We start from the raw sequence: 26476 nt of genomic DNA on the forward strand, positions 1-26476 counted from the left end.
AAATGTTAATTTCCAACATACTTTGGGTTCAGTTTAAGCAAGCAATACAGTAACTTTTAAATAATAGTTTTATTAAAAAATAGTTCAAATAAAACTACCCAGCAGGTTTCGCAAACATTTGTATAATTTCTTCAAACGACATCCGCGTACACAATAAAGCACTTTGAATGGAGAGAAAAGTAAGTGCCTGGCACTATTTGTTTTTATGCGCGTACCCGTCAGCGTCCCTCGTGAATTTTGTGTGGAGTATAGGGGGCGCGCGCACAGCTCCGGTCAGTCCCACCGCTTTGCCATAGGGAGCGCGCACGGAGCGCGATAAGACAAACGAGAGCAGGGAACGCGGAAACAGTAGAAGCGGTTGACGATAGAGCTGAGGTGCATTAACCGGCGACTGCGGGAAAGAGCGACACTTACCACAGAAACCGCTTTTGAAAGCCCAGATTCTGGGTGTAACAGATTTACTTTTATTTCAGGTCGTCGGATTAGAAGCCCGTTTGACTGGATAAAACAGAACCAGCGAGGAAATAGGCAGATTGTTTCTCTCTCTGACTAGAATTAGTCGGGATTTGAGAATGGGGAGCCGAGAGGAGGAGCGGCGAAAACTCGCCGACATCATCAACCACTGGAACGCCAACCGGCTCGACCTGTTCGAGATCAGCCAACCGACTGAGGTGAGTCCGCGGAGCCGCGAGCGAGCACAGGCCGCACGAGCTTCTGGCTGTCCGTGCCGCGAGATTCATTCCCCCAGCACGCGAGATTGTTATAGTGAAGAAACGTGCGCTTGATATGTCATATATTATCTTTTTAAATGATTAAGTGGCGACAGGAGGTTTATTATGACTTATTTAATGTATTTTTGAGTCCGTTAATGACAGGTTATGCCTGTTATAAAGGTGAAGTAAAGCATAATAGTCTGGTATGAATACGACGCGAGCATTTTTAGCTGGGTCCCTGTTGCTGTTGAACATTGCATTGGCCTTTTGTACGTTAAAACGTTTCTTACCGTGCACGAGCCGGTGTTCATTTACAGGGATAAAATCGGTGCTTGCAGTTTGTAGCAGAGCTGCATGCAAAACTGTCAGATTAGATCAGACCAGCTGCGTAATAGAGCTGGATGATGTTGCTTGAGGTTGTAGATGGTACGTGAATGTAATAAACATATATCTGTAGATGTGTCGGTGGTCAACATAGCGGTCAGAAACTAGCCATATAAATGATGTAACCTGAAATGCAGCGGTGGTTGTGCATTTATTTGCACACAGATATTTAAAACGCAAGCGTCATTGAATGTCATGCATGTTGTCACTCTGGTGCATGAGAATGCATGACTATTTTTGCTTAAATATTAGATCAGCGTGTTTTAGAGGCATCTAGCAAACAATCGCGCGCGATCAATGGGGTGTTTAACACGCACTGGTTTTCTTGCGTAGATTCTTGTACTTTGGCACCTGCAGATGCATTGGGTTGCAAGCCACTTTTGGTAGGGAATTAGTGTTTTTAGGCGGGCAGTGCATGAATGCATTGAATGAAGGGGGTTGGGGGTAAAGCATCAGGTCGGGGGTCTCTCCTGCTGATTTACTGGAAACCCCCATAGGCTCTGAGAATACTCTTTGGCCCTTAATAATTCATGCATAAGTGATATTGAGCCCCTGGAGCACTTGCTGATGTGACATAATAAAAGCCCAGATTAGGTTTGTTTTGGTCTGTAGAGGGTGATTAGGAAGAATTGGACAATGCATAACAGAACCCCTCTGAGAACCCCCTTTAAGAGCACAAACTCCTAAGATCAGCAGGAGCGTTGAAGAGCAAATGATGACGTAATCGTCTAGTCCTCCAACCAATTGTGACAGCCGATTTGCAAGCCTGCTTCTATTGTCATATTTTATTCACTGGCACAATGTATAGTGACTAGATCGCCTAATATTATAATTGTTTTACAGCCAGTACTGATTATTCTTTCACATAACTAATGTGCAGATCTTCTATTGAGAATTTCTATTTGCAAAGCATAAATATAATGCACATGTTGTATTTATTAATACGTAGATATTCAGTTTTTATATATATATAATGCATTTTCTGATAATAATAATAATAATAATAATAATAATAATTATTATTATTGGTTCTGTCATGACATACTGTATGCAGTGTTGTTTTGCAATCTATATGGTTGCATATTTATTTTTATCTTTTCGTTTTGGGCTGTGGCTAGGGATGTTAAGTGTAAAATGCTTTGCATTTCTCACTTGAGAATGAGTTGCTGTTATGTAAGGAGTAATTTATGTAAACAACCCATTAAATAAGTAGGTTGCTTTACCTTTGAAACATTGTTGTTTACTGTAGAATGTGCAGTGGTATAATTGAAAGGTGCTGGTGCTACTTTATATTTTGGAGACACAAATGATGTCATAAATCAGTAGACCAGACGTTAAGATGGAGAGATTCTGATTATCAGTCTGTTTCTCTTAACATCACCTCATTTTAAAGCATATTAGCACAGCACAATAGAAGCATGCATGAAAATATGCATTTTGTAATGCTAACATGTATGCTTGTCCACTTGGATATTCTAAGTTTTATTGAGAAGAAGGTTAAATGCCTGCATTAGGACTGCATTTGCATTCATGTAAGGATGGACTCTGCTGTTCTTTCATTGTCAGTTTTAATATCACAGTCCTTTGGGATTGCAGTGTGTTTACAGATCATATTTGGAGATTCTAGGCAGACATTAAAAGTGCCTTGTTATACATTAAATAAGTAAGCAGCAAGTGTGTTTAACTAGCTTAGTCATTTATTGCATGCATAATTTATCAGCTTGGTTTTCTGGGATTGTAGTAGGGATGGTTTTGCATGTGGCATCTTCCTGTTATGCACAACTTTTCATGTTAGAATATGTGTGGATAGTCTTAATGAAGTCTGCTCGCTTCCTTTTAGTTCCCTCCGTTTATTAAAAATTGCTTGCGATGTTGTTTGTTTGTAATTTGTGTTTGGATGAAGCACCTACTAAGTGATTAAATGGAAATGTCACATCGCTTTTTATATGATAAATTAAAAAGTTACAAGATAAGATGATTAAAAGATGACGCTTTTCATAATATTTTATAAGATTATTTGAGCTTTAAGAGAAGATAATTGTTTGAAATGAATGGTTTAATGAAATAAATTTGATTCCAAAATACAAAACAAAGCATTTTACCCGTCAACGCCGTGGTTTTAAGAGAATGGAGGAACAAAATGATGCATGCCATCATTTCCTGTATTTGCATCTGTATCATGTCCACCAGAAACAGTTGCATGGCCCTCACTGTCCCCACCCTACTGAATCCTTGTGATTCCATTCCCATGTGTCTCATACTGGCTAAGACTGGCTCTGTGACATCCGCTTTGGCAAGTGTTGGATGCCCATTGCGTTGCTGAAAAGACAAGAAAAGATTATGGAAATGATTAGCTAGCAAAGCAAACTAAGTTTTGTTGTTGCTAGAGATTGACCCATAATATTTTAAATTGATATTTACAACTCTTTAATATAGGGTTCACTGCTAAATTTAGACATGCTACAAAACATAGATGAACAAGGTGTTGCGATGTGATGTTGAGATTCCAAAATACTTATTTTAAGCAGCATTAATTAAATTAAGAGTCTTGGACAGGTGTATAGTACCAATAAAACTGGTTAAATTAATTCTTGGTTGCATAGGGTTGTCAAATGTATAGGTACTACTGGTACCAGTCAGTACCAGTAAAATTGTTGAATGTATTGCCATTTCTGTAGTGCCGCTAGTACCGAGTACCGGGTATATTTAGGACATGCTGATAGATTCTGCTTTCAAATGCTCTTGTTCGTGTTTATTTGAGTGCTCTCTGAGCGCTGAGGTTTTCTTTTTACAGCGTGTTTTTACAAATGTTTTTATAAGCATTATAGCCAATCACAATCATATCTGTTGAGCACGTGAATGCAGTGGCCTATCAGAGGTGCTAGTAAAGAAGTTAAGCCCAAAGTATACTTCAGTTTATATACGTACATGAGGGTCTGCACACAGTGTGTGTGACGCAAATTTCATCACTATTATAGAATGCGTGTACTGTACTTTGTACGCACAGGTCGCACATGCGCATTGAATTTGGTTTGCACTAATCAGTTGTTCCACAAGGTGGCAACACTGGCCCGGGCCGGTGTTTCATGGTAGAAAATGAAACTAAAGAGACGGAACAAAATACCGGAGACCTCAACAACAACAGATGCCCACATTGACAAGATAGCTGCGACTTTAGTTTAAAAGAATACAAAGCTATTTGTATTGGTCATAACTTCTGGAGAAAAATAGCACAGACACTCAACGAAGATGAAACATCCTAGAGCACATGTCGACCGCCTGTGTTTGCGCATTCTCTCAAATGGAGTATACTTTGAAAGGCTACGTGTTTGACCGTACGTATATGCTAGCGGGCACGTAAAAAAAAACCCAAGTATACTTTGGGCTTTAGTCAGAATCCACTTAACACCGTTGAAAATGCATAATGTTTTGTTTTGTTCAATGCGAGCCGCACTAATGAATCCTTTCATTATAACCAACAAAGTGTAAACGCGTTGTAAATAAGAGATTTACTGTACAGTTAAGACAGCTTTTTAATGGGAGTTTTCAGGGAGATTCAGTGAGCTTGTGCTTTAGAGATTGACAGCCTTAGTGATTATAAAGAGAGGCTCTTCTCTTGCTTTCTGTATATTACCCATTCACAATCTGAATACAAGTGTTTCATGCTGCTAGGTACACTGCAGTGTCTGGATTGACAACCGTATTTAAATGCGCAATTGAATCGGAAATCGAGATGATTGACAGTGATAACCAACGGACAAGACAAAAACGAGACAACAATTTTTTTTAAAAGTTCTTAATTTAACAGTTTTTGCTCTGGTACTGAAATTGGTATTGAAAACCGCAATATTTACTGGTATTGGTACAGACAACTGAAAATTTTAGACTGTGAAAACCCTAATGCAAAGTATTAGTCAAGTAAAGCAGAAGCTAATGATGAATAATTTGGATATTAGTGCCTAAAAGCAGAAATGATTAAATATCAGTTCTGCATGTTGTTTATCGGACAATTAAGCATAAAACAAATCAATATTCATCAATCTCTAGTTTTTGTGCATCAAAATTGGATTGAAGAGTATGTTTGAATAGGACTGTGACGCAGTCAGTATATTCTACTAAGAATGTGTAACTCAGGGTAAAGGTGATGTGAAACAGTAATCAAATCAGGTTTCCCATGCTAGTATTATCTTCGCTTAACCTGATTGGCCGTTCCCAGCAGGTGATAGTTCAGTGTCACTTGTGCACATGAGAAAATATTTGCGTATACAGACTTGCTCTCTCTCTCTTGCTTTATCATGGTTGAAGCTTTTTAACTGAATATATTTAATTTATAATACCAGTGCTAATGTGGTCACCATTTACACTTGTTGACAGTATTTTTTTATGCACAATTGCTGATAAATAACTGTTAATGGAGGCAGTGGCTATGTAGCATTTGTAAGCATAATAGTGTTCTTGTGTACAAACCGTCATCTTGTGTAATTTTAAACTCTGTAATATTAGAGAACATTAGATATGACCTCTTTACAGAACAAGCTCTGCATTAGGACACAGTGCTGCATACTGTATTGTATGAACTTTAATTCTGATTTCTCAGTTCATCAGAGACTCAAGTCTTTGTGTTAATGGGGTTCACAAGCTAAAAGATGCAACTTTTTGTTGGGTATGAAAATGTCGTATTAGAAATTATGAGGCTTGTCACCTCAACAGCGTGTGGCTCTCTGGGAAATCATCTCCATGGTGATTTTCGTGCCTTTTAAATGTGCACAATCTGAGCCTGCATTTTCTTTTTTTGAGAAAAAAAATAAAAAAATTACTGCAGTCTGCACTGTAATTGTGTAGGTATAAAACTCACAAGGTTTCCCTCAGCAGTAATTTAAAAATCCTAATCTGAGGGGATTATAATGCACTTTTGGGGACATCATCAAGAGTATCTGTGCTTTTTCCGTCTTTTATTTTTTGTCTTTGAACTGTCTCTTATCTCAACACAAAAACTCCCATAAAATGGTTAGAGCTCTTTTTTTCCTCCCTGTGTTGGCGTATTTCCTGTTAAAACAGGAAAGGAAGTGTGAGATATTTTTGTTTAAAATTGCCAGTGGCGTTTAGTTTAAAACATTACAAAAATCACATTTGACAACTTGTACCATGCATGAAAGCGATGAAGACACTTTTAAAATGTGTAAATTCAATCAACTTCCTTTGCAAACATTTGATGAATGGGAAAGGAAGTAAAGCGTTAAAACGTTAAAATGTGTTTAAATATTTTTGGTCCATTTTGCCAGAACAGAATTAATATAGACTTGTCTTTTTGTGAACTTTTAGGAATTTACTAGCATGGACAAAAAGCTACAAGATTTCATGAGGTTGTTAAAATATCCATGTTTAGCAATTCCCTAGATATACTGCGAGTTCTGATCCGCTCTAAAGTCATTTGGCGTTCATTTATTATTCAGAATCTTTTTATGAAGAAATCAGGGTTTATAAATCTCTGTGATTTCCTGCAGAAACTACAGTAAGTTCTGTGACAGGTTCAGGTTTTGTTGAGCTTTTTGTCTGGTGTTTTTCTCTGAACCTGCAGCCGTTGAATGAGCTCGTGTGCAAAGGCTGGGTGTTGAATCATAACAAGTGGCCTCACGTGGTGCAGAGGGTGGGGTTCCTATCGGAATCATTGTATTCCATTCTCATGCTTTTCCTCCTCGTACAGCGACTGCATTCCACTCGCTCACACATGTGCTTCACCCTCCCTTCTGCAGGACAGCTTTTCATTTCCCAGCTACGTGCTGAAAACAGCTAATCGGCTCTGTTGTGCAAGTTCAGCATGAGAGGTTGTCAACAGAGAATTAGAATGGGTGTCAACTTGAAGTAGGGCTGCAGCTATTTTGATAATTGATTTATAAATTAGTATTCTTTAATTTTTCAGTAATCACATTAAAGTTATTGTTTATATAAAAATATCAGTACTACTTGCATTGTTTTTAGGTTTCAGTTATGTTTAATTTAAAGGGTTAGTTTACCCAAAAATAAAAATTCTGTCATTAATTACTCACCCTCATGTCGTTTCAAACCCGTAAGATCTTCGTTTTTCTTTGGAACACAAGTTAAGATATTTTTGATGAAATCCGAGAGGTTTTTTTTTTTTTATCCCCCATAGAAAGCAATGCAAGTACCACATTCAAGGCCCAGAAAGGTAGTAAAGGCATCATTAAAATAATCCACGTGAAGCGATAATACATTTTGTGCGCAAAAACAAAACAAAAATAACGACTTTTATTCAACAATTTCTTCTCTCCCGTCATACTCCTTTGCTGTTTATGTTCAGCGCTTCCAGGTGCTACGGCAGAACACCGACTTGCGTTGTGCTGCTCATGTGTACAGCGTCGGTCAATACTGATTTCTGATGTACAACCTGGAAGCGCTAAACGTAAACAGCGTAGGAGAATGACGGGATTTTGACATTTCCTTTAATTTTTTCGAAATGTATGATAACAGCAATTTTAACTGCTTTGTTTTCCCATAATGGAAATGTTTATATTATAAGAATAAAATGTAGCAAAAAGTAAATTTATTCCTACATCATAAATAACTTGCGCACAGATGAAACACAAACGTTGTCAAGTTATCTTGAATTCAGAAGCGGATGCCTGGTGTTTGGGAACGCAGTCATGTGAGATGATGTCATCCAGTTATCCAATCACATCCTTTTGACTTCTCTGTTGAAGTCACATGAGTTGACTTTAGTATTCAGGAAATGTATCCATCCAAAATGATCCGCGCATAGGTTTTTTCATGGGCATTTTTAGAATTTATGCGCATCTTGGTGTTTCCATCCAGCGTGTTTTTTTTTTTGTTGTTTTTTTTTAATTATTATTATTTGATATATTTGATATTCACATAAAAATAAGTGGATAGAAACATAGCTATTGATTTAGTTAATTTCACAAATTTCAGGCCTAATTTTTTAAGCAAGCTTGTTACAAATATGAATTAGTGCCTTGCATATCTTTTTGGATATAAAATGGACTACAAGTAGCAATGCATATAATGCGTTACCTTATACACATAATCCAAGATCAAGGCACCTAGATTTCCTTCATCCACCCAGTGACTTTGATCCTGTTATTTTTGTGAGGTGGTTCTGTGGTTTGTGCACACAATCGCCTTATTGTCACAGTGCTGAATGGCTGTCGTTAGACTCGATGGATGTCCTGAGAATGGGAGGTCTGATCCCAGCCCTGGCCTTGGCCTGTCAGTCTCTATTAATCTCCCGGGAGGCCCCGATGGTCAGTCAGTGGCCGCTCCAGGGCTGACCTGATTGGCCATCGTTCCCTCCAACAAACACCCTTTGTGCGCAGACCCGCTGGCCTTGTGTGTTTGTGTGTATGCATGTGTAGTCTCACACAGGTGACCTCACAGGATCAGACGGCTTTTTAGAGCTGTTGACTTGTCTGTTTGTGCTGTTCTTTCCAACATGCTTTATCATCAATTTACAACCACAGACAGACCCATTTATTTCAGTTCATTTTCTATTTATATTTCCCAGACTCACTGAATATCCTAATTTTAGGTGTGAATATACATTTTTTTTTTTGTTGCAGAATTTTTCTCAAATGAGAAGAAATGTTGAGAAATTTGACCCATCACGCCCTCCTAAAGTCTGTTTCTAAAGTGCAAATGTTCCTCAAAGCTTAGCCAAATATTTTGTGGCGTGTTGCACATTTTGGAATGCATCTTTTGTTGTTACACTACGCATGTGTCCTCCCATGAGTGTGAAACTCTCTTTCAGTTGGCGAGCAGGCTGGAACGCCTTGTCCAAGTTCTCTTGACCGTTCATGAGACCTGTTCTTGTTTTTGCCATTTTTTTTTTTTTTTTTTTTTTTTTTTTTTTTTTAGTATTTACAGTTACAGAAAGTACTGTGGTGGTGACATGGTGCAGTTATGCATCAAATGGTAATGCCATTATTTTATTTTATTAAAAAAACGTATAAAAATAAAATGGTGCTGTTACTAATGTAAGCCATATCTAAATATATGATTTCTTAATATTGTTCTCTCACTGTGCTGCCATGTCCTTGATGGAGACATTTTTATACAGATTAAAATTTAATCCAAATATAATTAAAGTAAAATTGAATGTTGGTGGGATTAGCTGTAATGTCAAATAAGTAGGTTGATGGGAATAAGCCTTTTTCTCTCATAATTAAGGACTCCCATAACTAAGCAAGTGGAAATTCCATGTTTGAGGCACACAGGCCCATTTTTATTGTTCTGGAATGTTCCACACTTTCAACTCATTCAGTGACATACAGGGCCAGTTTTATTTTCTGTGTGGTCAAACAGAAAATAACAATTATGTAAATGAGTCGATTTCCGTGGAATGCGTCGATTCGTTGCACGCTCTGTAAAATTGAAATGGCATACCACAGCACAGCAGCACAACTTCTATGCAGGAGCATCTGAAAAGAAAACATCCCAGGGTTCTCCTACCTCAAAATGATGAGTGTTTGGACTATAATAGTGAAGTTTTTACACGGCACTAGAATACGGCTGTCAGTCCCATATTTTGTGCTCAATACGGCTGCGTTCACACAGCATTCAGTTTAATATGAACTGCAGTGGGTGTGATGCGTGTGGCTCAAACATGCTCTCTGCAACTGGTTACAAAGCATTCAATGTTGTGGTTGGTTATTTAAAATATCTAATGGATGAACTTGCACCTCGATTGGACTCAGTTATTTAATAACGCGTTGCCAATCATTGTAAAACTTCAGTTAAATTTACACCGCCATGTTTGACACTGTTACTATAGTTAGTTAGAATGCAGTTGCGACTTTAGCTGTTTGATCACACAGCTGAATGAACATATTCAAGCAGCTACTTTAATGTGAACAAAACATTTCAAGACTCACATTTGTAAGCAGTTGTTGCTTGAATCCCAAAAAATGACTGAACCCAGCCATAGAAAACACCTTTCCTAATTAGGCCTACACTGCATAAACCTTATCTTTTGTCATAAATAGTATCATTAGGTAAAAGTTCATGCATAGATTAGTTAGTTATTGTTTATTAATACATTAACCAAAGGATTAATAGACTATTCAGTAAATATACAATAGATTATCCAGAAAAAATAATCAATGGAAAAAATTAGTTCCAGCCTTAGGTCAAACTCATTGTCTAAACATCATCACTCAGTCGAAATAGGGTGTTCATTCACTACACATTGTGTTGGTTCATTCGCGCTCCCCGTACGGCCGTGATTGTATATTATCTTGGAAACTGTGAGGTATAGTGTTCCTGTCCTTAGTTCAGCACAATAGAGCTTTACATTTGGTTGGTCTGAGGAATGTTGCATCATAGAATGTGTGGCTATGACATAATTTCAGCTCGTTAAAAGGTTCATGGTACGGCGCAGTGGCTGCATTATTACTTCAGATTTCTCAGAGCACAATCAGGCCGTATCATACAGGCTGATATCACTGTTGTTGTAATGCGTGTTGCACTGAAAATGGCCATTGTTGTGCAGTTTAAAGGAACACTCCACTTTTTTTGAAAATAGGCTCCCCTAGAGTTAAACAGTTGAGTTTTACCGTTTTCGAATCCATTCAGCCGATCTCCGGGTCTGGCGGTACCACTTTTAGCATAGCTTATTATAGTTCATTGAATCTGTCGGTCTTAGTACACGATGTAACTACAGAAGAGTCAAGTTTTAAATAGGAAAAATATCGAAACTCTTTGGTCATTTTTGAGCGAGATGCTAACGGTCTAATCAGATTCAATGAACTATGCTAAGCTATGCTAAAAGTGGTACCGCCAGACCCGGAGATCGGCTGAATGGATTCGAAAACGGTAAAACTCAACTGTTTAACTCTAGGGGAGTTGGAAAATGAGCCTATTTTCAAAAAAAGTGGAGTGTTCCTTTAATAGCTGATCCTATATGACCTCGTTCTGCAGCATTTAAGGATGCTTTTGGCTAAGAATAAGTTTGTAGTATTGCTCTGTTTATAGTATTTAAATCCATTTCACTGTATTTTACAGGATTTTTGTCAAAATTAGTGCATACAAACATCTAATGATTAAGTTGACCATGTATATGGGTAAAAAACCCATGCTTGGAACTCGGCGCTCGTAATCTCTGCTGAATTATGGGGGCTGAGCTCGGCTGCTGAGAGGGGTTGAGGGAAAATGACCACAGCGTCAGCTCTCTGTTTGTGTTGGACAGAGGAGATAAGCACAGCCATCCTGTGAGTGTGTGTGTGCTGTCCTTAAGATAACACTGGAATGAGAGTTCAACCACAGCAGAAAGGCCTCCTGCTCTCATGGGACGGAGAACGGGGACGGCCCTGTCAGCTACTTGCTGTCTGAAAGTGCTCAGCTAAATCACAGCCCAGGAAACGCCTAATGACTGATGGTCCAGACTAGCGTGGAAGAACCACAGGGCTTAGAGAGGATGTTCTGTTTCCCGAATCTACTCGATCTCACTGAGGAAAAATGTACTAACTTTTTGTGACGCAATTTTCCAGTGGCAACTATATGTAGGGCTGCGTGAAGCTGATTAATCAAAATGAGTTCTTTTACACTCGAGCAGCTCATGATCTAGTCATGATTTCAGTGTCTCAGAGCGGCTCGGTTCGCAGTAAATGTTGCTCCACATGAGCTCATCTCTGCATGTGCTTTGTTTGGGTCACTTATAGTGTGTATATGGGAATGCAACATGAATCAACCGTATTCCCAAACTTGAAATGAGAATGAAATATTAGTATTGTAATTTAAAATATAAAAAGTTATTATTATATTATTTTTCTTAAATATTCCAATTTTATTTTACAGTGAAATATTACAATACTATTACAATAATTTAACACTTTTTTTTATATGATGATAATAATAATAATAACTATTATTATTATTTTTTCAAGTTGATATATAATTCCAAACTTTTGGACCAAATTAAGTAACCCTACAAACAAGAACAGCAGACCTGAAGCTTTCAAAGGAATAATAATTATAATTATTATTATTATTATTTATTTATTTATTTATTTATTTTTAGAAAAATCTCTATTAGATTTCCCCCCATATCCTGCAGCCCTAATGATGTGAATTTTTTTTTTTTTTTTTTTTTTTTTTCAAATCTTAAAGGGTTAGTTCACCCAAAAATGAAACGGATAGTTCACCAAAGAAGATATTTGGAAGAATGTATGTAATTAAGCAGATCTCGTCCCCTATTAACTACCATATTAGGAAAAAAAATACTATGGTAGTCAATGGGGGGCGAGGTCTGCTTGGTTACAAACATTCTTTAAAAAATTTATACAACTTGAGGGGGAGTAAATGATAACAGAATTTTCATTTTTGAGTGAACTAACCTTTTAGTTATTCACCCTCATGTCGTCCCAAACCCGTAAGACCTTCGTTCATCTTCGGAACACAAAAAATTAAGATATTTTTGATGAAATCTGAGGTTTTCTAAACTACACATAGGCGGCAACTTCACTGCACATTTTGAGGTCCAGAAAAATAGTGAAGATATTGTTAAAGTAGTCCATGTGACTACAGTGGTTCAACCTTAATGTTATGAAGCAACGAGAATACATTTTGTGGGCAAAAACAAAACAAAAATAACGACTTTATTTAACAATTTGAACTGTAGTGATACGCAGTTGACGTAGTGAACGCAGTGCAGGCTTTCGTGTTTACGCCCGAACGCCGACTCATTATTGGCCGGCTCCTGCGTCAAGCATCACATCAATGCGTTGTGCTGCTCACATGTTCAGCTTCGGTCAATACTGAGCCGGCGTTCGGACGTAAACAAAGAAGCCTGCACTGAGTTCACGACGTATGACAACAGTTCAAATTGTTGAATAAAGTCGTTATTTTTCTTTTGTTTTTGTGCACAAAAAGTATTCTCATCGCTTCATAACATTAAGGTTGAACCACTGTAGTCACATGGACTATTTTAACAATGTTTTTAATACTTTTCTGGACCTCAAAAGGTGCAATGTCATTGCTGCTTATGTGTGCTTCAGAAAAGCTCATATTTCATCAAAAATATCGTAATTTTTGTTCCGAAGATGAACCAAGGTCTTACGGGTTTGGAACGACATGAGGGTGAGTAATTAATGACAGAAATTTCATTTTTGGGTAAACTAACCCTTTAACATTTAATGTGTTACGATGTTATTCATATAATGTGGAACGTTCTGGAGGTCTGACTAAAGAGCATATTGTATTTTTCATTTAAAGCGCTCTGTGAAATAAATCATTTTGTGGCTTTTAGTCGTTTAGCACTTTTAAAAAGTACTTCTCTCCAAAAGTACTTCCAACACCATCTACAACCGACTGGCAATAGCAAGTAGCAAATTGAGCTGTTGTCAGGCTGTGACATTATTGGCTAGTTAATAATGAGGACAATCCTTCTGATCAGTTCTGCCTTCATTTCCTGCGTTTATTCCATGCAGACCACCATAAGGCCAATAAACAATCTTAGCTTGTGTTTTAGTCCACTAACATTTTTTGAATATTAAATCCAGCTTGAATTTGCAGATCTTTTTCTCTGCATTGTAACAGTCGTACCTGAGCGGAGCAAGTGCTTTGTTTGGCAGTCGTCCGGGCCTTTCCGTTGTAGCTCTCCACCCCGCTAGGGCCCCGAGCCGGGGGGGCATTACCTACCGAGAGCAATAATATTGTAACAAGTAGACAATGCATGTATGGGAGATGACCTCTGCAGGAGAGAGTTTCCAAGTACAACACCGCCCCTCAGATGTTTATTGAACTAGACAGCCTTCTCGACCCCAGAGAATGTCTTTCGACATGAAAGGCAGCTCCTCCCTGCACAGATGTCTTCACTTCATCTGTTTCTGTTTATGAAACCTGCTCTGCCCAATCTGAAATCACACGTATGGATGTTACAAGCATGACGTGAGCATCGTCTCAGGCTGCAGATGCAGGGACGGACGAGGTTTACGGACCGTTTGGGTGGTTTTGTGGTTATAGGTGTGGGGGTGCGGTCGGCTCGGTATCTGATGATCCTCTGTACACTGTCTGGTTCTGGTGGGTGGCGTAGTGCTTGGCGTAAACTTTGGGGAAATCCTGCTTGAAAAAATCACTTCCATATGGAACGAGCAGTCTAGCTTCCATGGACAAGCAGGGAAGGAGCTGTTGGATTGGTTTGGCTTTTGAGGCATTTATGAACAGTGTTGTTTGTTTATAAACTATTTAAAGTGAACGGCAGGCACACCCTCGTTGTGTGGCTTGAATTCCCCTGTTTAGTCATTGCATTCATTCACTGTAGGAGTAGCTCATCGCCCCAGTGTGTGGCCGTAATGAAAGTTTAAACGAGGTTAGAGTTTCACCTCTTTGCAAAGTTTCACTGTTTAGTCACATACTGTGTGTTAATGTTGCTAAAGCAAGCCTTCGAAATTAAAATATGGATGCGATCTGAACGATAATCATTGCTTCCTGATGAATTGTGAATTAATCAGGCATAATTGGATGCGTCAGCAAAAATTTTTTCCCTACCGTATAAGTCCGCTCAAGGCGGATGTAATTGGACTGTACGCTGTTGCATAATTTAGAGGCCTTGGTGTGTGTGTGTTTGTCACTAGTTCAACCCGATACTGTTGTTTGCATGCACTCCCACATGCACACACAATCACACAGAACCACACACACACACACTGTTTTGGATCTGTCAAACCTATGAGCTTGCACATGTCCCATAGGTTTTCCAAAATGCAAAAAGAATTTTTGTGTTTTCAAAATCCCTAATCTTAAATGTTAAAGGAAGAGTCAAGTGGAGCTATTTTTCTTCTGTGAAACACAAAATGAGTTTAGGGTTAGTCTTTTTTTTTTTTTAAATTTTTGTTTTTTTTTATGTTTTTGAAAGAAGTCTCACCAAGTCTCCATTTATTTGATCAAAAATACAGTAAAAACAGTAATATTATGGAATATTATTACAGATTAAAATAACTATTTTCTATTTGAGTATATAAGAAAATGTAATTTATTCCTGTGATAGCAAAGCTAAATTTTCAGCATCATTACTCCAGTCTTCAGTGTCACATGATCATTCAGAAATAATTTTCATATACTGATTTACTGCTCAAGAAACATTTATTATCGATGTTGAAAAGAGTTGTGTTGCTTAATAAGTTTGTGGAGACTGTGATACATTTTTTTCAGGATTCCTTGATGAATAGAAAGTTCAAAAGAACAGCATTTATAAAAAAAAAAAAAAAAAAAAAAAAATATAAATATATATATATATATATAATTATATTATTCCTTTAAACTCAGACATATAACTCTTTCCACCCTGTTTCTGCAAAGGATTGATTGATAACTCAAATCATGCAGCTTATTGAAGAGAAGAGTTTTGTATCTTATCTAAGTGATCAGACTTTCACTTTGCACTTGATGGATAATAACGCATCTGAAAAAAATCCCATAGACTTGCATTGAATGAGGAACCTAAGCCAAATCTGGAAACTTGTGGGTGGGCTCTTTTGACTTGAACCAATAAGCAATCACCTAGAAACCACCCAGACCCCATTGGGATGTATTCCACCAGTGAAGGCCGGTTTAGAAAGCACGTTTTGTGCCTGACTTGTCTATACAGTTAGGATAGAGAGTGTTTGTCTCAGTTGTCTGTCATTTGCTTGGGCTATTAGACCGAACTGAATGTGGTCCTGTGAAAAACAATCACTGGTTTCTGTCAGGCCCTGTTGTTCTCGCTGTGCACCATTTAGATAGATGGCGACATTCTTTGGCATGGTCCTCTCTAGTTGGTATTTTGGGAGAGAATTTTATGGGGTAGACTAAATGCTTTTTAGTATTTGCTAAGGCTAGCATATTACTATGGCTTGTACTTGGAGTTAAGAGTTTGATTAAATCCCCATCTAAGTATTAAACCTTTTAATGTTTAAATTAATTTTCAAAAAGACTCACAAACTGGTTTGAATCAGTCTCACGAATCCTTCACTGAATGAACTGAATCCTTTAAAGTGGTCGCTGATTCAGACTCACTGAACTGCAAGTTATCATTATCATGTCTTATTCGTGATTCATCAATGCACGGTATTCTAATGATAAATCTAAATATAAGAATGTAATAATTTTCTAAGGCTTTAAAGCAACTTTTCTGCTGATTTATATACAAATAATGTCACATACACACTCTACCATTCAAAATGTTGGGGTTGATAAGATTTAATGTTTTTGAAAGAAGTCTCTTATGCTCACCAAGGCTGCATTTATTTGATCAAAATGTAGTTACAGCAGTAATACTGTGAAATATTATTACAATTTAAAATAACTGTTTTCTATTGGAATGTGTATTAAAATGGAATTTATTCCTCAGACGGCAAAGCTGAATTTTCAGAAGCTATTATTCCAGTCTTTAGTGTCACGTGATCCTTAAGGGTTTGTTCAAATCCCCAAGAATTAACCCTTTCATCTTTATTGAATCTTCAAAAACACTGGTTTGAATCAGTCTGATGAATCCTTCAATGAATCTATCAGAGTGGTCACTGAATCAGACTCACTGAATGCAAGTTTTCATTATTTTAAGTGATGTCTGTCTCAAAACAAAGCAAGTTTTGTGTATTTAAAGTTAACCTTTAATTAGTGTGATTACTGACTAGTTGTTCATATGATGACATGTAGTTTTTTTTGTTATTGTAGATGATATTTTTATAAAAGACATTAAGATAAATAGTATATGTATATGTGACCTTTTGTTTAAATGGTTAGAACCATCTAGACAGCTACACCTTGTTTTATGACTGAGTTTACATGACGTAACGCCCATGATTTCACGTTGACTGTATTCTGGAGTGTGTCATTTTCTTGTCTGATTATCCCTTGTCCTGTCGCACCACAGGTTTGTGTTTTTTCAGCTGTAATGACACGGTGTGTCCACGATGAAGGGAGAGATCCTTGTAACCTCCCATGACTCATGGTTGAATTGCAAGTGTCAAGGGAAAAAAATTCCTCCCACTCTGTGATCGGTAGAGCATTTAAATCTTCTTCCACTTAACCACTGGATTTTATTTAACTGCCCAGGACTATTTCCTCCCCTCAATTTACTGCCAGTCTGAGCTGAAGGGGCAGTTCTCATCAGGCCCAGTGGCCTTGTGGGAAGATTTCAGGACTGAGGTAAATTACTCCAGCTCAGGAGACAGTAAATGGAGCGGCACCCTTGTGATCGCACTGGTTACAATGCTACTACTGTAATGCCGTGGCCTAACCTTGGTCCTCCCATTTATTAACGCACCTGTCATCGCAGTTAAGTATTTGCCGTGCTTGATTTGTGACATTGCAGTTGTTGGGGTAATAAATAACACCTACCCGCTCTGTTTCATATCTGGTAACTCCACCAATGCAGACTGAAAATGAAAGAGCAAACACTAACGGCAGATTCATGCATATGTTTCATGTTGAAATAAAGGAGGAAGATATTAGAATTGTGTTCCTATATTGTTATCTTTTGATTCATGGGTTATTTATAGGTTTGGTTGTTTTGGTTTCTCTTAAGTGTACAGTGTACTTGCAGGAACTTTCTGACATAATTTGACACAGTTCTCTGTATGTAGTCATGCATTGATCACCCTCAGCAAATATTTACTCAGAAAGGAGATGCTTTCGCTCAGCTGTTCTACTCCTGCTGAGCTCTCAGTGATGGGAGGGGCGGGTGTGACGAAGGACATGAATCCACAAGAGATGACAACTTGCATCTGGCATTCATTACCGATACTGATGTGGAACAGGCCCTTTATCGGAAAGACTGTCATCGGCTTTGAGTTCTTTAAAAACTGCTTTACAACTGTTGTCGTTTTTACTCTGGAGACACCATGCCAGGTCAAGTAGTGTTGGGCCTTCTCCGAAACTACACATTTTTGTATGAACTTAGGATCCGGATAGGTGGTTGTCTGGAAAAGAAACTCATCTCTACAGCATCCAAGTTTTTTTTCCCTAAAAATCAACATGAAATCAAAATCAACCCTATTTTGTTTGAGACAAATTTAAACATCAGAATGCATTTATTTGCTTGAAATACAGTAAAAACAGTAATATTATTACAATTTTAAATAACTGATTTCTATATTTTAAAATGCAGCTAATTTATTCCTGTGATTTTAAAGCTGAATCTTCAGCATCATTACTCCAGTCTTCAGTGTCACATGATCCTTCAGAAATCATTTTAATATGCTGATTTGCTGCTTAAGGAACATTTCTTATTATTATCAATATTGAAAACAGTTGTGCTGCTAATATTTTTTGTGAAAACTGATGCATTTTTTTCATGATTCTTTACATGATGTTGAAGGTTCAAAAGAAGTGTTTATTTGAAATAGAAATCTTTTGTAACATTATAAACGGCTTTGCTGTCACCATTATTGGTCATACAGATAAGAGTAATACATCATTCGAAATCATTGAAAGGGTCTTTTATTTTTGTAAACTCACAATAACAACAAAATGTTCTTTTCGAAAATAAAGAAAACCAACAGGATGCGCTTTCTGCCATCTTGGTCTCTGTTAACTAGAGTGCGTCACAAAAACGAAACTCAGCATATACTTGCCTCGCTATATAGGCTATTACGCCTATATGCAGGCTCATTATAGTTTAGTATCCTCCCAGTATATTTTTAAGTATTTCAATTATAGATGCACCGATACTAAATTTCTCTGCCGATACCGATAGCCGATTATTGAGAATGATGTTTTTTCTTAAGGAAAAAAAAAACTCTGCACCCTTGCTTCATTTAGTATACACGGGTCTATGAATATGCTAGTTAGCCCTGCCTCCTCGAACGAGCTCAGAGATCCACTCAGTCAACTTACTGAGGTAAACGCAGCACAATGGAATCGTTTTTTTTACAACGTCGGACACATGACTGTAATTAATATGATTAGCCTTTTGCGTGACTACATTATCAAACAGCTGCTAATAATGTGTTGCTAATGTTACACAAACCATGTTCCCGTTCGCCATCTGAGTCTGCCTTCTAAAAATCAGTATCCTTAAAAAAGGCTTTCAACAACTCAGAACATCAGTGGAGAAAGGCATATGCTATAGTTCATCATAACATAGTAATATACATCATACACCCACTATATTGCTCAATCTACCAGATTTTTTTTTTTTTTTTAATATCAACAGAAAAATATACCAGGATAACCTGGCTTCTTGAGACTCTTCTGCTTCAGAGCAGTCATGGTTAATGATATGCTAAAGCCCGCTGGCACAATGATGTGATTGGTTACAAGGTAGTGTGTGACGTCACAAACACCAGCGATTTCAAACCGTGTTTTTCAAAACTGTCTTTAGATCACTGCAGTTTTAAACAGAAAATACTCAGCAATAGTGTTGACTTATGAATTTGCACACGGTTTGTCTTAAAGCATATTAAAAACACCAACAACATTAGAAACTTGATTTTCACCACAGGGGGACTTTAAGAGGTTGTCTTTGAAAAAGCGCAGGGTATTAAAGCACTGAATTAAAAATTTCCAAAACACGTCACTATGATTTGGTGAACGTTTTTTCTTTCCCTCTCTGACTTTGTAGTAAGTGAGATCAAAGTCTCCTTTGTACCTTTTGAAATTCACGCTTCGCAACCTTGATTTTAAAAACATGGTGCAAAAAGAGCAAGGTGGAGGCCTGTGTCTGTCTGCTAATGCCGTGACGGGGACAGCAACACTGATAGCCTGTACATTTTTCCACTTTTTTTCCTCTGTATTTTGATCACCTCAGTGAACGCAAATGGCCACTGAGGAGCTCAGGCAGGTGTGAAGCTCCCCGCAAGCTCTGCTTAAACATGTTTGGATTTTTTTTTTTTTTTAACCATAAGATTGTTTTTTATAAAACATAATAAAGAGCAGACCTTAATTTCCCCAAAATTACAAGGCAGGACATATTCGAAACAAGTCATGTATAAAAAGATAAGGAAGAACACATTGCAACTTGATGCTTTTAATGTAGATGTACACTACTGTTCAAAAGTCTAGAGTCAGTAAGATAAATTGCGTTTTAAATATACTCAAATAGAAATTTATTTTACATTTTATGACAGTTATTTTAAATTGTAACAGTATTTCACAATATTACAGTTTTTACTGTATTTTTTTATTAATAAATGCAGCATTGATGTGCAAAGACTTTCAAAAATATTAAAATGTTTTACTTTTGAACAGATAGTTCTTACTAAACTACAGTCTACACTGCAATAGATACACTGCTACACTGCTTTTATATTTTAAATTTTGATTTATTAAAATTATTAAACTCAAAATTGGCATAATTTGAAGCTGTTTTTGTTAACGAATGTAACTATGTTGGTTTATAGAATAACTAAATTTAAAGGTCCCATGACATGCTACTTTTTGGATGCTTTTATATAGGCCTAAGTGGTCCCTAGTACTGTATCTGAAGTCTTTTTCCCGAAATTCAGCCTTGGTGCAGAATTTCAGCCACTACGAGACAGTCCAACAATGAGCTTTCCTCAGGACGTGCCATTTCTGGGTCTGTAGCTTTAAATGCTAATGAGGAGGAGAGAGGCGGGGCAAAGTGGAGGGTGGGTGTGGTCTTAACCAGCTTGCGGCCACGGTACCATGCGGTAATGTTGACAGTGGATGTATCGCAATGGCTCATAGACCCGCAGTCGTTCAAGCGTTTCAGTTCGACCCAGAATCCGATCCGGATGGAGAAGCACTGGATGAAGAAGTTGCAACTCAGCGGCTACAGCAGGACGTCTCAGAGTGGTTAGTTTAAAATTAATTATCATTAAATTTTAGTTTAAAACGTATTATCATGTAGCTAATGCTAGCCTACGTTGTTGGCTTTTCATGTTGCTCTGATTTGCTCTATATATATATATATATATATATATATATATATATATATATATATATATATATATATATATATATATATATATATATATATATATATAGAGAGAGCTCATTTTCTCATGGGCGGGCAAAGCAGAGGCTAGGGGAACTCATATTAATGTTAAAAAATCTCATAAAGTGAAATTTTCATGCCATGGGACCTTTAAGATATGTAAAGATGCAGTGTTGGATGTCTTCTAATATCTATGGAAGCTTGTTTCCACCACTGAGTAAAAAATAAAAGGTATAATTGCGACTTTTTATCTCACAATTCTGACTTTTCTAAACTCACAATTGCCAGATATAAACTCACAATTGCGAGTTATAAAGTCAGAATTGTGTGATATAAACTCGCAATTCTGACTTTTTTTTTCCTCCAAATTGTTAGTTTATATCTTGCAATTCTGACTTCATAACACAAAATTGTGAGATATAAACTCGCAATTTTAAGAGTCTTTTTCCTCAGAATTGGACTTTATAACTTTCTATTGCGAGCAATTCTGACTTTATTTCTCGCAGTTGTGAGTTTATATCTTGCAATTCTGACATCATAACTCGCAATTACGAGTTTATATCTCGCAATTCTGACAAGAAGTCAGAATTGCGAGATGTACACTCACAATTGTGAGATAAAAAGTCACAATTACCTTTTATTTTTTATTTAGTGGCGGTAACAAGCTTCCATAAATATCTGATAATCATTATGTTGACATCTTAGGTGATCAGCTGAAACCTGTTGTCTGTCTTTTGCTCTTTTTGCCAAATCATCTCAGGGGCAGCAGTCCAGCACAGCTGTGAATCTGTCGTCTATGACCTGGGCGAGGATGTCTCTTTGTTTAACAAAGCACACTAAGCTAATGGCATTACAAGCTGCTGTGGTTAATGGTCTCTCAGCAAATGGGCTGGCTTTTCCTCTAGTGAATATCTGGCAGAGCTGTGCTTCATTTGTCAGGATGTTGAAGGGTGATGGGCAGTGCTTGTAGCAAAACCATGTGGATAGACTTCATATATGCTTTTTTTTTTTTGTTCTTTTAAAAGTCCACTGCGGCCTATCAAATGGACCACACCAGCTGTTTAGGTTTGTTAAGCAGGTCCGCCCCGGATGAGCCGCGTGAAGTAGGACTAGACATTGTCGTCATGTGCAAGGAGATGTTGTTTCTGGTTCTGAGGAGTTTGATGTTTTGATTCTGGAGACCTGTAAATCCAGCTCTGTTGAGAGGCGTGGTTGGAAAAGTCTTGGGGTCTGACAGATTTATCTCTGCTTTATTAGGCCACAAAAATCCATGCTGTTACAGAGAGAACTTCTGGTTAGTGTAGTTCACAAACTGTCTCAGTTCAGTGATAGTGAGTCATGATAGCGGCACTCTCTGCGAGAGGTGGCAGATGTTATGCTAATCTCTAAATGATAAGCGAAGATCTTTTGGTTGTGCTGGAATTTCTTCAGAGCTGTAGGCCTAGTTGGAGATCAGCACCACTTGAAGATAAGACCCTTAAATAGATTGAGAGTCTTATCGTGTCTAAATTGGTTTAACTGTCTCATTCAAGATTTCACCTTAACGCAGTGTCCTAACCAGCCGTGACCACAACAAAAAGTTTTGTTGATCATTTTTGGCCTCTGTTTGACTGTTGTAGTGAAATTTCATTTTGTCTAAAAAAGATGAATTTAAGGATGTCTGCACTACTATTCAGTTCTGATTCAGAGATTGTCAATTTGATTCAATGATTCATATTCAATTTAATTTCAGTTTTGCTTCCAATTCATTGGGGCATGTTTTAGATATGTCTATTTTGCTTTTATATGAAAGAAATTCCCAATCAGCTAATGTTGTAAATTATACAAGGAACCATCTAGCATGGTAAATTTAGTGATTAATCAAACTTTTTCAAACGGCAACTTTAAGTTTGAGTCTTTTTGACTGATTCATTGAAAGGACTGCTCAGAAGACTCGCTTGTTCTTGATTCAAACGTTAACTTTAGAGTTTGTGAGACTTTTTGAAGGATACAGCTCATAAAAGTGACTTGTTTGTGATTCAAAAGGTAATGTGTGTTAGTCTTTTTGAATGATTAATTAAAAGGACTGTTTCCTAAGAGTCCCCTACTGAATTATAAACAACTGACTTCTGTGTTTGTGTGTCTTATTTGAATGATTCATTCAAAGGATTGGCTCATAAGAATCACTTGTTCTTGATTCAAACAGTAACTTTTGAGTTCATGAGTCTTTATGAATGATTTATTCAAAGGATCGACTGGTTTGTGAATGTGACTACACTGGTTTCAGTCTGTTTTTGATTCACTAAAAAGGAACTGACTAAACTTGTTAGTTGTTTATTGTCAGGAAACCGTTGATCTTGGGATTTTAAGAATTAATATAGATATCATTCAAATGAATATTTGGGTTATTGATAAATAGGGTTTTTAAAAGTGTTAAAAAAAACATAATGGAGATATATTTAATTTTGAAATTTTATTAAGTGTTAACAATGAGATTATGTGGTTTTTATAATCAATTAATACTGCTTTTGTCTTTTTTTTTTTTTTTACAAGATGGACAAAATTTGTCCCAAAAAAGTCATTTGGTTTACCCAAAATTTCGGTTTTACCGAATGACACTTTTGGTTATACCGAATGGCGATATTTTCAAACAATGCTAACAGGCTGATACATTTTATATTTAATTCAAATTTTTAAAATATAACAACATTTTCGATGTTTTATAGATTTTCCAGACATTTTTCATAACAAAGCAATGACTTTTACACATAATTTTAATACCATTTTGCACAATGTTGATATATGATGTTATAAAATCATGCCAGAATAAAAAAATTTATTACATTTTAAGATATTTTAATCACAAATTAAATGGCTGTATTGGCCTTTGGATGGTTAAACCGAATGACCTTTTGACACTTCAAAATCTTTAAAATACCTTTATATGTAGCAAAATATAATTTTAACCTTTTTGGGTCCACTAAAACAGATCTAGTTGTACTACCTTACATACTTTGAATGTCATATCTTTGTTTTTTTATTATTAAGGCCTTTGGACAAAAAAATGACCCGTCACGTCATTGACCCATTTATATTAATTGGAAAATTGATTATATGTATGTATGTTTTTTTTTTTTTTTTTTTTTTTCTTCTTCCCTTTCCTCTCCAAAAACAGTCCTATTCCTATCATTCAAATGATCTGTTCATGGGCTCATGGTTGTTTTTTGTCAGCAGAAGCGTGCTCATGTCATCCCCAGAGCTGACCCACTGCAGTCTGCAGACACGTCCTTTCCTTTGCAAGCTCGGCCCCTTGTGGCCTCCATCTTGCCCTTGACCGACACAGCCTCAGTCTGACTCAGTTCTGCAGAGCATCTGCCTCAGCTAAACCTCTGATGACGTACATGTTATTTCAGCAAGTATACTGCAATATATCAGCAGAAAAATCTTGTGAAAGTCCATTAATGTAATTTTCATAGTCGAGTCTCGCCGATGAAGAACAGCCTCTCGATCCTTAAGTATATCCTTTCATTATTTTTTCCCCTGTTGTCCTGCTGAGCACTTTGGCTTGTCTTGCAGAATTGCTGAATTAAGGAGTCATTATTTGACCTGAGTTACAGCAGGCATGACAGAAAGAACACGTCCCTGCGGTCTCCTGTTGCCGTCATGGCCCACCCATGATTGATTCGGGGCTTGTGGCCTGGCAGCAGCCGGTCTGAATAGGAATACCTCTTTATCAGAGATATTACAATAAACGGTGTTCAGTGTAGTTAACTATTACTTGTTGTTTAATTTTTGCTGTATTATTCATTCAGTTTCTAGGTAACCAAAATACTAGTACCATCTAAATAAAGGTGGAGGGAAAAAAAATCAGTATGTTATCTCATAATAATGAATAGTTAAGATCACCAAGAATCAATATTTTTAATTTAGGTTCGCTCCGTTAGAAACCCTGTATATTAATCAGTGTTGTGTCGTTATGGTTTTGGTACTTTTTGTTTTGTATTTGAAGTTTGTAAGGTGTGTGTGTGTGTGTGTGTTTATATTAAATAAACATAACACACACAATATTTAAAATTATATAATTTTTTTAACTTTGTTTAAATGCACTTTTATATTTATAATATTGTAGCCTCAGAGATTGCTGCTTTTGGTTTTGCATCAGTCTTGTACAATGACTTGATACTTTCATTCTTGTGCAGATATGAAAATGAATGCTTCAATGTAATAACCTTCAGGGAAGAATCCTGGCATCACAATCCACAGTGATTCACACAAACCAATGCAGCCGCTGGCTAAGACCTCACAGAAGTGCTCTAGGGAAAAAGCAAATACTACATGGGGAGAGAGAGAGAGAGAGAGACCTTGATGTTGTTCCTGTACGCCGCACATATCTGGACCCGCAGGCTGACCCGTCTCATTGCTCTGTGCATTTGCGCAGATTATTAACAAATGAACTCAGCCTCACCCCTGTTATTAACCAGGGATGTGGAGAGCGAGCATAATTCCATGATTCATCATCTTCTCTGGGTTTTAAATTTATCTTTTCTCACACCTTTGCATATCTGTTTGGACGTCAGGGTTTTTTCCCAATCACCTTTTTTATTTAAAGCATATGAATGTTGAGGTAACGGTTCGTCTTTGCTGTGCTTCGTAAAACAACCTTTTTTGGGCTTGTTTTATTGCTGGTATGGATTGTATACATCTGCAGGTGATGCTTTTTGTAAGTTTCTAGGAATGTGCAGTACGTTAACTTTTAAAAACCATAAAAATCAGGATACGGACCAACTACTGTATCGACTAATTTCATGTATAGCCGTTACTGTAGATTTATCACCATTTTTTGGCTTAGACATTTAATAGTTGTGGATAGTTATCAAACATTAATATTGATAGGGTTCGTACAGTCATGGAAAAACCTGGAAAAGTCATGGAATTTTAAAATAGCAATTTCCAGGCCTGGAAAAGTTTTAGAAAAATAAATGAACCCAGATGGTTTTAGAAAAGTCATCGAGATTTGTTTTACAAATAACTGTATAATAGAATATGTGTTTAATTGATCATTTTGGTTAAACAAATTCCAATACTTAATGTTCAGTCAATCCGTCACGTGACATTATGTTCTCTGCAAGGGGGAACGTCTGGCAAAGTTGCAGCTTTTGTACTTCTTTTGTATTAAACCACATAGCTTAATTTTAGTTAAGATATCCCGTGGTAAATTTGAACATGGACTTTTATTCTTATCTTATTTATATGTGTATGTAGACGTTTCATGGAACGGTAGGTCATGAATATTTGCCTCAAATGTCATGGAAATTTATTTGTAAAAATGCGTATGAACCCTGTATTGAGAACCAGCTTGTTCTATAACTTTACAACAACAACAAAAAAGACTTTTACTTAAGATTTGAATTTTTGATGTCAGAATGTAAATAGATATGCTCAAATGGTAATGGTGAAGAAACTGCCAGGACGTTTGCTAAAGGTGTCTACATGC

General features: G+C 37.0%; 1 protein-coding gene across 14 annotated transcripts in view; it reads left to right on the forward strand.

Moving 5' to 3' along the window:
- Nucleotides 1-305: 305 nt before the first annotated feature.
- The window catches only part of afdna (afadin, adherens junction formation factor a), a 122950-nt gene continuing 96779 nt past the window's right edge, over nucleotides 306-26476 (forward strand). For 9 of the 14 annotated variants that reach the window (XM_051875157.1, XM_051875164.1, XM_051875167.1 and 6 more), the window contains exon 1: nucleotides 307-671. In XM_051875157.1, coding sequence (XP_051731117.1) covers nucleotides 573-671 — 99 coding nt within the window. In that variant the 5' untranslated portion in view covers nucleotides 307-572. Of the gene's footprint in view, nucleotides 672-26476 lie in introns of all 14 variants that reach the window. The other 5 variants (XM_051875162.1, XM_051875166.1, XM_051875169.1 and 2 more) reach the window with 2 other exon arrangements.

Source organism: Ctenopharyngodon idella, chromosome 20 (assembly GCF_019924925.1).
Source record: "Ctenopharyngodon idella isolate HZGC_01 chromosome 20, HZGC01, whole genome shotgun sequence".
Classification (NCBI taxonomy): domain Eukaryota; kingdom Metazoa; phylum Chordata; class Actinopteri; order Cypriniformes; family Xenocyprididae; genus Ctenopharyngodon; species Ctenopharyngodon idella.